Source organism: Humulus lupulus, chromosome 7, assembly GCF_963169125.1.
Source record: "Humulus lupulus chromosome 7, drHumLupu1.1, whole genome shotgun sequence".
NCBI lineage: Eukaryota > Viridiplantae > Streptophyta > Magnoliopsida > Rosales > Cannabaceae > Humulus > Humulus lupulus.
Genome location: NC_084799.1, coordinates 47,082,853 through 47,093,728, shown reverse-complemented (window position 1 = coordinate 47,093,728; position 10,876 = coordinate 47,082,853). Strand labels below are relative to the sequence as shown.

At 33.3% G+C, this 10,876-nt stretch overlaps 1 protein-coding gene across 1 annotated transcript; it reads left to right on the top strand.

Annotated features, from left to right (window-relative positions):
• Positions 1 to 5,738: 5,738 nt before the first annotated feature.
• Positions 5,739 to 8,202, top strand: LOC133791720 (acyl-lipid omega-3 desaturase (cytochrome b5), endoplasmic reticulum-like). Its single transcript, XM_062229639.1, has 9 exons — positions 5,739 to 5,851; positions 5,964 to 6,309; positions 6,432 to 6,521; positions 6,639 to 6,705; positions 6,800 to 6,892; positions 7,007 to 7,192; positions 7,283 to 7,363; positions 7,461 to 7,598; positions 7,701 to 8,202. The coding sequence occupies exons 2-9, from the start codon at positions 5,987 to 5,989 to the stop codon at positions 7,893 to 7,895; spliced, it is 1,173 nt and encodes a 390-aa protein (XP_062085623.1). The 5' UTR covers positions 5,739 to 5,851; positions 5,964 to 5,986; the 3' UTR covers positions 7,896 to 8,202.
• Positions 8,203 to 10,876: the final 2,674 nt, after the last annotated feature.

Sequence of the window (10,876 nt, the reverse complement as noted above, 5' to 3'; positions counted from 1 at the left end):
ATGAAATGGACACTACACATGCAGATTTAAGCTCATACCAACTAGCTCGAGATAGAGAAAGAAGAGAGACAAAACCTCCAGATCGACTTGGTTATGCTGAATTTATTGCTTTTGCTCTGTCTGTTGCCGAAGAAATAGATAATGCAGAACCAACAACATATCATGAAGCTACTAACAGTAAAGATGCTGCAAAATGGCTTAAAGTTATACAAGAAGAAATGTTGTCCTTGCAAAAGAACAACACCTGGGTGTTAGTAGACAAACCAGAAAGGAAAAAGCTTGTAGACTGCAAGTGGATTTTCAAGAAAAATGAGGGCATTCCAGGAGTTGAAAGTACAAGGTTCAGTGGAAGATTAGTAGCTAAGGGTTTCACACAGCAAGAAGGCATATATTTCAATGAGATATTCTCACCAGTGGTCAAGCAAACTTCGATTAGAGTATTGATGTCAAAGGCTGCAAAGTACAATCTAGAGGTGGACCAAATGGATGTTAGAACAAATTTCCTTCATGGAAGTCTAGATGAAGAAATATACATGCATCAACCCGAGGGATTTGAAAGTAAAGACCCAAATAAGGCATGCTTACTTAAGAAATCACTTTATGGACTTAAACAAGCCCCAAGACAGTGGAATCTTAGATTTGATGATTATATGACTAAGATTGGTTATGAGAAGAGTAAGTTTGATCCATGTATATATTCCAATAATCAGATTTACTTGCTGTTATATGTTGACGATATCTTGGTTATTGGAAAGGAGAGAACATAAATTAATAAGCTTAAAGAGAAGCTTAAGTACGAATTTGAGATGAAGGATCTCAGGACAACCAAGAAAGTTCTTGGTATTGACATTAAAAGGCCTCAACCACATGTCATTACCTTGTCTTAAAGAGAGTACTTACAGAAAATTATAGAAAAGTTTGGACTGATCAATTCCAAAGCTGTTTCTACACCCATTTCCCAACACTTCAAGCTGTGAATGAAACAATCACCAAGTACAGATGCTGAAAGTGAATACATGAACAAAGTTTCCTATGCTAGCTGTGTTGGTAGCTAATGTACTCTATGGTATGCACAAGACCAGATTTTGCACACTCTATGAGTGTTGTTAGTCGATACATTGCTAATCCAGGAGCTGAGCATTGGGACGTTGTCAAGTGGGTTATGAGATACATTAAGGGAACATTGAATATAGGTTTGGTGTTCAGAAATGGGAGTCAATTTAATGAAGAAGTAACAGGCTTTGTTGACTTAGACTTTGTTGAAAATATTGACACTCGAAGGTCTCTAACAGGTTATGTCTTCACAGTTCTTGGAGGTTGTATCAGCTGGAAATCAAACTTACAAAATGTAGTTGCACTGTCATCAACATAGGCTGAATATATGGCAGCTACAGAAGCAATTAAAGAGGAAATTTGGCTCAGAGGATTAACTGAAGAACTAGGATTTAAATCGGATGACATCACAGTACATTGTGATAATCAAAGTGCCCTACATCTTATGAAGAATCCTATGTTTCATGAGAGGTCTAAACACATAGACATCAAGCTACATTTTATTAGAGATATCATTCAGTATAAACAAGTTTTTGTCAAGAAAATTAGCACCAATGACAATCCAGCTGACATCTTTACTAAAAGTGTCACTACAGAAAAGTTTAGACATTGTCTAAACTTGCTATGTGTTGAAAGTTGTTAAGTCTCTTACTGAGACTTATTCATTGGAATTAGAGAATAGTATGCTTAGTTATAGTTGCTCATTCATATTCTTTTAAGCGAACTAAACCAGGTGTAATTTGTTGGGTTCAACTCACTTAAAACTCACCTATGTTCTGTTATTTGGCAGTTAAAACAGTTACACTCAAGATTGGTCATAGTCAGCTTCACTTGGTTATAAAAGGAAGGCTGCAATCTCATTTTGGGGATGACAAAAAAAAAAAAACTTTTAGTGAGAGGTTATAAGAGAAGAAAGTTTAGAGGAGAGAACCTATGTTCTAAAACCTTTCTTCTACATTGTTTCTTTTTGTGTAATCGGTGCAAGACACCATTGTTGTTCTAAGGCTGAGTTTAAAATTCATCATTGTAATCTGTACTTGAGCTTAATCAATAAAGATCAAAGCCTACTGGCTATTCTCTCCCCTGGATGTAGGCACATTCATTGTGCTGAATCACGTAACTGTGTTGCTGTTACTTTTGTTCTCTGCTTTGGCTACTATTTTATTGTTCTTGTTAAGTTTTCCGGTTTCTTGTTTGGTGTTTTCAGGCACCACATTTTTTTTTATCAAAAAAATATTTTTTTTTGAACTTTGATATTTATTTTTACGAATCATGATATTCTAGGATGATTACTGATCGACATTAATAGTAAAAAATACATAAGAAATTCTCTAATGATTCTAAATAAATTTTTTAAAATGCTATGATGATAAGCAAAAGTAAAAGAATAAAATAGAATAGAATCACCTCCCTTGCCTGCCCAAAATACATAGCTATATCCATTATCAATTGTGAAAGCATTTTTCTTCTCCTTTTAAAAATGGAAAAGAACAATGGTAGATACTTATTTGATATTCTGTATTTTTGCAAAGTTGAGATTTAACACCCTTTATTACGAATAATACTCACCTGATACTTTGTAATTACAAAATTAGAATAAAATGGCACCCTCAACTACAGTTTGGTCAATAATTTTTTCTATATGACAAAATTACCCTTAAGATATAAGCAATCAAGTCATTACATTTGTACGCCCTGATTTTCCAATGGGCTATTAGCGAGCTGAGATATGGCCTAATTATCAGCCACGTGGATACCCCATGACCGGAGCTGCCGTCGTCAGGTCCTACCTCTTTAGCTCGAGGAAGCCAAGGGTTCGCCAAGATTACTCAAGGGCCGAGTTAGGACTATGAAGGTCGCAGATCGAGAAGGCATCCAGTTCGGGATACGAGCTGGATGTGGAAGCTATGACCTTTTATAAAGTCAACCACGCAATGTAAACATGCATATATCAGACATCACGTGTCTGATATATCCCTGAATTCTCGGACACGCAGTATGAACGTGCGTATTCAGGCACCTACGATTGGGTTGGGCCATGCGGCCCATTATCCCCCTTACCTGTTGATTAGACCACACTTCATTTGTCAGGTTTTAGGAATTAATCATGAATGTCACAGAAGTGACATGATGGGTAAGAAGGTCACGGGATGACCCCCCTTACCAACTCCCAGGTGCCCTCTCCTATAAATATGGAGACCTTGGGAGTTGCAAAGGGTTGGATTCGATTATGTAACGAAATATCTTGTAAAGAATACCAGAAATATAGCAATAATATTGGCTGGTGGAGTAGAAAGATTTTAACCTTTGAACCACCTAAAAACGTAGTTATGTCATCAGTCCATTAAAAGATCATTTATCTATTTCGGTTCATTATTAAGCACTAATCTCTTCCTCTTATTTTCTTAATTACCTGTTGGCGAAGAACCGCGTCAACAAAAATATTAATTTAAAATATTTTGTAAAATACTCTTACACGTGTCAGAATATTCAAATTAAAAACATATTTAAATTATTAAAAAAAATGTATAATTGATATACCTAAACCCTAAATTTTTATGATCCAATCACTTTCTCTTCTACTTCTAGGCGGTCGGTGTTAGGATCAACATGCCTAAAGTTGGGTCGAGGATGGCCAGAGACAAGGCAGAGAGTTCGGGATTAACGGAGGGGTTCGTCTTGTGCGCAAGATGTGGTGGGTTTGGTCTGCAATATTTGGTGGGTTAAGGACGGGTGGAAACAAGAATCAGTCATCGATCTCTATATATGGGTGTACATTCAATGGTTGAACTGTGTTGAAGGGTGGAGAAGCTCTGCAACATTTCTGGGTGCATAGGGATGGCTAGTGACGATGGTGGCTACATCATTTCTGATTTTTTTTTTAATATTTTCTTGCCAGTTTATGCACCATTGAAGCCCTAGCTAATCTAATATTAGCTCTAATTTTCTAATTTGTTTCCCATCTCTTCCTCTTCCTCTTCCTCTTCTTATTTTCATTTTCTCTTATGATATTGTAGGTGGTCGACACTGACAATGGGTGCATCTGAGATTGCGACAAAGGCTTCAAGGTGGTGGATACATGGGATTTGCAACGGAGGCCCCAAAGTGGGGCACTGGTTGTGAGTTCTTAAAAAATGTTGCATTTTCATGATTGGAAACTGATAATGGTTTTGCTATTTATAGATGTTGTGTTTGGTAAATTTTTGTTTTTAAATTTTTAAAACACAAAAATAGAAATATTATTTTTATTTTTGTTTCTTTACTTCTAAAAAATAAAAATATGTTTGGTAACTATTTTTGTTTTTTTTTTAAACAAAAAATAATAAATGCGTTTGATAACTTTTATTTTTTTTAACAATATAAAACGAGGTGTTGATTTGAAGAAAAAAAGAAAAAAAGAAACAAAAAGTAAAAAATAGTTTAAAAATTTTGAAAGTGAAAAAATTCTATTTTCAAAATTTAATAAATTTTTAAAAATAATAAATAAAAATAAAGTTACCAAACACTGTTTTTTGTTTAATTGTCAAATCTTTAATTAATTAAATAAAAAAATATTTCTTTAAGAGTTACCGAGCAATACCAAAGCTTGATATATTTTGTTTTTTATTTTTCTTGTGTGAGTTTGAAATCTAAGTATTGAACATTGATGAGGATAATATGTGTTTGATTTTACTTTTAGCTCTGTTTCGATTGGAAAAAGATTCAAGCCTTTTGAATTGAGTTTCTTGTTGTTAATTATTTGTTTTTTGTTGTAACTGTTGAAGAACGAAGGTAAGAGCTTGATATTTTAAAGAACATATTCGATGGAGGGCAACTTTTTGCATTTCATTCCATTTTTTTAGCTGTTAGCTATATTTTTTTGAGCTGCTTGGTTGTGAAAAACAGTTGGAGAGTGAATATTCGAAAATATGGAATGAGAAAGAGTGGGAAAAAATAAAAAAGATTTTTATTCATTTTGAGTATTTAGATTTCAAGTTGAAGATAGAGAAGGAAGATGAAATTATGCTCTTAAAATCTGGTATAATTTTTAAAATTTTTTTTATTGTTAAATCTAATTATGTTTTTTATTTTTTCATTAATTAAATATATTTATAAATAACAAAATAATTAATTGAAATTTATAAATTTATTATAATTGAAGATAATTTAGTCATTATGAAAAACGTGTTGATCAAATTCGAGCACAAAATATTATTTTTAACTTATTTTCAAAATTGAAAGTACTAAGTGAGTAATATTAATAATGGAGACTTTAATAAAAACACAAAATACTACATGTACAAATTCGAAAGAAAAAAAAATATGGGTTATATAAAATTCAAAATGAAAGCACTAAATTCGACATTAAATAGTACACTTTTTTTTTTGTTATCAAATGGTAAATCACTCCATAAATTACAAAATCACTTGAATTTAATAACAACATTATATGACATCGGTTATATCGATTTATTTTTTGACATTTAGTTATAAAAAAAAGACACAAAAAAAGAAGTTAATAGAATAGTTACAAACTTACTAAGTAAAATTATAGTAATTTTAAGATAAAAAGGGAAATTAAGACCAAAATTTTTTTACGTTGTCACACATAGAAGGAGTGCACTGCAATCATCGTACACGTTTGTGCTGTGCACCTGCATACGTGCAATCATCGACGCCTTCCCTTTCATTTAGGTCACTCTCTCTCTCTGTAGCCTTTTCTCTCTATTTAAACAAACGTAAACATAGCACTACAACCAGTGTTCTCTTTCTCTCTTCTCTCTAACCTCCTCAAAGAGGTTAGCCAAATATAAGCCAAGTATATTTCTATATATATATATACACACATACACATATTCTTTTGTTTCAAATTTCTTCACAACATTGTCAAAGCTCATTCATTTATGTTTTTGTTTTTGTTTTTAAAGCAGAGAGAGGCTTTAAGCGTTCAATAATGACAGAATCACATGCTTCGGAGGAAATGGCGAGAGAAAAAGGTGACTACCCCATTAAGGCAAATGGGATCCGAAACCAAAACGGCGATTTCGATCTGAGTGATCCTCCGCCGTTTAAGATAGCTGAGATCCGAGCCGCCATTCCTAAGCATTGTTGGGTTAAGAATCCATGGCGCTCACTCAGCTACGTTTTCAGGGATCTCTTCATCATTTTTGCATTGGCCTTTGCCGCTTTCTATTCCGACACTTGGGTCGTTTGGCCATTTTACTGGGCTGCTCAAGGAACCATGTTCTGGGCTCTCTTCGTTCTCGGACATGATTGGTACATTTTCTTTTTTAATATGTGTATATTTTATTTTCTGGGGACTCTGTTTCTTTCTTTTCTATTTTTGAGTCTTGATTTGATGAAATTAGCAAAATGTAATTGGTTTTGGATTTGTACAGTGGCCATGGAAGCTTTTCGAACAGTTCGAAGCTGAATAGCGTTGTGGGTCATATTCTGCATTCTGCAATCCTTGTACCTTACAATGGATGGTACAAAAAAATCCTGACATGATATATTTTCTCTATCCCTTTGAGCTTAAATTCCAGAAAGAACAAAAAAAAATCAAATGTTTGATAAAAATGGTTTTTTTCTAATCAATGTTGCAGGAGAATTAGCCACAGAACTCACCATCAAAACCACGGTCATGTTGAGAATGATGAGTCATGGGTTCCGGTACGTGCTTTTGGATCGATTTATAGTGTTTTATGCTCTAATCTTGGATTAGAAAAACAACCCTCATTGCTCTTGTTTCGTGTATTTGTTTTAGTTAACTGAGAAGATGTACAAACAGTTGGATGAGAAAACAAAGAGGCTCAGATTCAAAGTGCCATTTCCCTTGTTTGCATACCCTTTTTATCTGGTGAGGAAGCTTATTCTTTCTACATGCATTGATTTGTTGAACATTATACTTTACAGTTGGAAAAAACCTGTGTAGATTTTTAACTATCAAGTCATTTCTTGTTGCATTTTTCAGTGGAATAGAAGTCCAGGAAAAGAGGGTTCTCACTTCAATCCTTACAGCAAATTATTTACTCCAAGCGAGCGAAACCAAGTGATAACTTCAACGGTTTGCTGGTCAACCATGGCTGCACTTCTTGTCTGTTTGTCCTTTATAGTAGGTCCTGTTCAAGTTCTCATGCTCTATGTTGTTCCCTACTGGGTGAGTCTCTCAATTTCACTGTTTCTCAAATTTACTCAATCCAGACATTCTTCTTCTTCTTCTCTAATTCTTATGCATTACTTTTCACAGGTGTTTGTGATGTGGCTAGACATTGTCACTTACTTGCATCACCATGGTTATGAGCAAAAACTCCCTTGGTACCGCGGCAAGGTAGTACTAAAACAAGAAAAGATTTCATTTTTGATTATGTGAAGAAATGTTTGTATTTTGTTCAACTTTACAAGCTTAACAAATTCTTCTCATATAGGAATGGAGTTACCTAAGAGGAGGGCTAACAACAGTAGACCGTGACTATGGAATATTTAACAATATCCACCATGACATTGGCACTCATGTTATACACCATCTCTTCCCTCAAATCCCACACTATCATCTAGTGGAAGCTGTACTTATTCTATCCCTTGTTAAAAATAATTGTTCAAAACCACACAATTGCTAACTATTGCTCTTTGGATTTATGTGCTAATATTATTGTGTGTGTATGCAGACCAAGGCAGCTAAGCCAGTACTCGGAAAGTATTACAGGGAGCCTAAAAAGTCGGGGCCAATTCCAGTCCACTTGATCGAGAATCTAGTTAAAAGCATCAGCCAGGACCACTATGTGAGTGACAATGGCGAAGTAGTATACTACGAGACAGACCCAGAACTTATTAATAAAATATCTAAGACCAAGCAAATGTAGTATTCATTCTTTTGGACCCCATTTGCGTAGCAGGGGATTCCATATATATTATATATATGGTCTTGGTCTTCTTCATGTGGTTGTAGTCTAGGCTAGCGAGACTTTTATTGTCTTTTTTTTTTTTTTTTTTTTTTTGGGGGGGGGGGGGGGGGGGGGGGGTCTTAAACTAACTGTATCTCATTCTCCAATTACAAAGGTAAAAGAATGGCCTTGGTTTTTTGATAATGGTTATTATACTTTGTTTATTTTTGCTCTGTTGCTTGAATAAATCAAAGCTATAATGAAATAGTTTAGTCTTTTCTTTTCTCACAGTTCTTCATATAGCTTTCCTTTAACTCTTGTACTGTAAAATGGGAATTGCTTGAGTTATACAAAGGAGACCTTATCATTTAATGTATTATTTATTTAAACTTTATGACATTATAGCAACACTCTTATTATAGGAGGAGGGTATTCTAAGATGGAACCTGCTGTTCAACGGCACACTTATCAATATTTGTTGTTTGAACGATGACATTGTAAACAAAAACTACAATTAAATATGTAAAAGAGTTTCTAACCTATTATAAAATGTAACAACTTAGTCTCTAAACTCACTTAATGTCCCTATGGTGTTACCAAAATAGAAAAATAGGGATTTTGGGTTCATTATTTTGTTTATAACACCATTGAGAGAGATTGTAATGTTAGTTAATTAGAACAATATATTTCATATTTTTGTTTACTTGCATTGTATTAACCAATTTGGTAAACCAAAAATGCATGTATATAGAATGCAAATAGAAATGTGGCCATTTGTTAGAGTATCGAGTATAGTGATAGTGTAGTGTTATATAGTATTTGGCAGTTTTTGGCAAGCGTAGCTGGAAAATAGATAACTGCATTGGAAGTATTGTCTTTGGTAGTTTGTCAGGAATTAGTTGTCACATGTAGTGTTTGTGGTGATTACAGAACATAATTGACTTGTTTGGTTGGGATGTTCTCGGGGCGCCACCTCCTTTCCCTTCCTTTTATGCCTAATCAAACCCCATCTATTTCATCCCTTACCCCTAATTTTTTACTCACCCAACTTAGCTTATTACCCCTAATTTTCTAATTCCTTTTTTTTAAAAAAAATAAAAAATAAGAAATTACTTGGCCTCTCAATTTCTCTTTGAAAAGGCCAACACAATAATATATTTAAAGGATTTTATCATATATACCCAGAAAAAAACAGGTATAATATATCGTCCCCTATTTTTTTTTTTTTCACTTAACACAGGTATAATAACTTTTATATGGAAGACTGAAGCTCCAATCGATGGCAACAACTATGCAAACACCATCAACATCAACCATCAAAGCTATTGAATATCCAACCTACAAAGCTCAAAAAATCATCTATGAGACTCATTCACCCATAATCAATCCCTTTTTCTACGAGATCCATTCACCGATTACAGCCAAATAAAGAATCAACCACAACCTTGAAAATTGTCGGCAGCCAAAAACAGAAAATCACCATAATTGATGACCACCAAGCAGGGGAAAATTAATAGAAATTCAACCAAAATATGATACCAATTTTTTTTTAGAAACATTCAGGATGGTAGTGAATAGGATGGTAGTGAATAGCGAGATTCTCCTTCGCTGATCACCTATGTCAAAGAACCTCAAAGCAATGAAAAATCTCCATGGATGCCAGCAATCAAGCTTTGAAAAAGCAACGGTACCTAAAACTATAGGAAGATCACAAGGCAACAACTGAGAGAAACATTCAATTTGCAAAATTAAAACCAAAAAATTGGTAAAAAATGAAACCCAAGCATTCAATTGCGCAAAAATTGAATCACCAAAGTCTTCTAAACAACTTCTAATTTGCTAATTTAAATTTGTAGAACCATTCAAATCGAGTGAAAATTTCTTGATGATCTAATTTATTCATCAAATTTTGTTGTTGTCTGATTGCTTTCTGGTTATTTTCGAAATCTGGAAGGGAAAACACTGAATTGAAATTCTGGGTAGTATAATGAAAACAAGGAGAGTATTTTTTAATTTCAATTTAAAATTGTTGTGGGGTTGTTGGCATGTTGAGTTGATGTTGTTGTCAATGATCCTGGCATACAGCCTGTCTAGTCAAGGCAAAATCAACAATAATGCAACATTGTCTTAAAAATACGAAGAAGAATAAGAATAAGAAGAAGAAGATGAAGAAGAAGGAATGAAAGATAGAGATGGAGAGAGAGGTGATGGACACAAGAAATGAAAAAAAAAGGGCAGTGTATCATCAACAACATGTTTACTCATCCCATCTAAAAAGAAAAAAAATGATTGTTTGAATCGTATGATCAACATTTTTATCATTTGTAATCTTCAAAAAGAAATAAAATAAACTTAAATGTTGAAAGCAACTAAACAATAACTACAAAACATCTAAAAATGAATATATTTTTATAATATAAAAATGATATTGATATGCTAAAATACAAACAACAAATAAACAACATCAAAAATTAAAAAAATTAGTAAACAACATAAAGGTAATCTGTATAACAACAACATAAACTTAAAAGCAACAACACAAGAGTGAGATCTTTATTTGCAAATAGATAGGTAGAATCAGAGTTTGTCTCAGTAGTAACCATTATGAAGAATATGAGATCAAAAAATTATATTAAACTCTGAAGAAAAAAAAGAGGGAAAATGGAGAAGATGAATAGAAACTGAAATGAGTATGAGGTATTGGGCAACGTGCAAGAAGAGAAAAGAAAAAAATGATTAAAAGGTATAGGAAGAAGGAGGTAGGGAATCCTTATCACTTGCTAGGAGTTGAAAGTTGTATTTTTTTAAAACATCACATTATTATATTAAATTGCATTCTACCCATCATATAATAATAATAATAATAATAATAATAATAATAATAATAATAATAATAATAATAATAATAAAGTGGAACTTTGAGAATAAGAATAGTCAACAACAACACATAGGAAAATGTG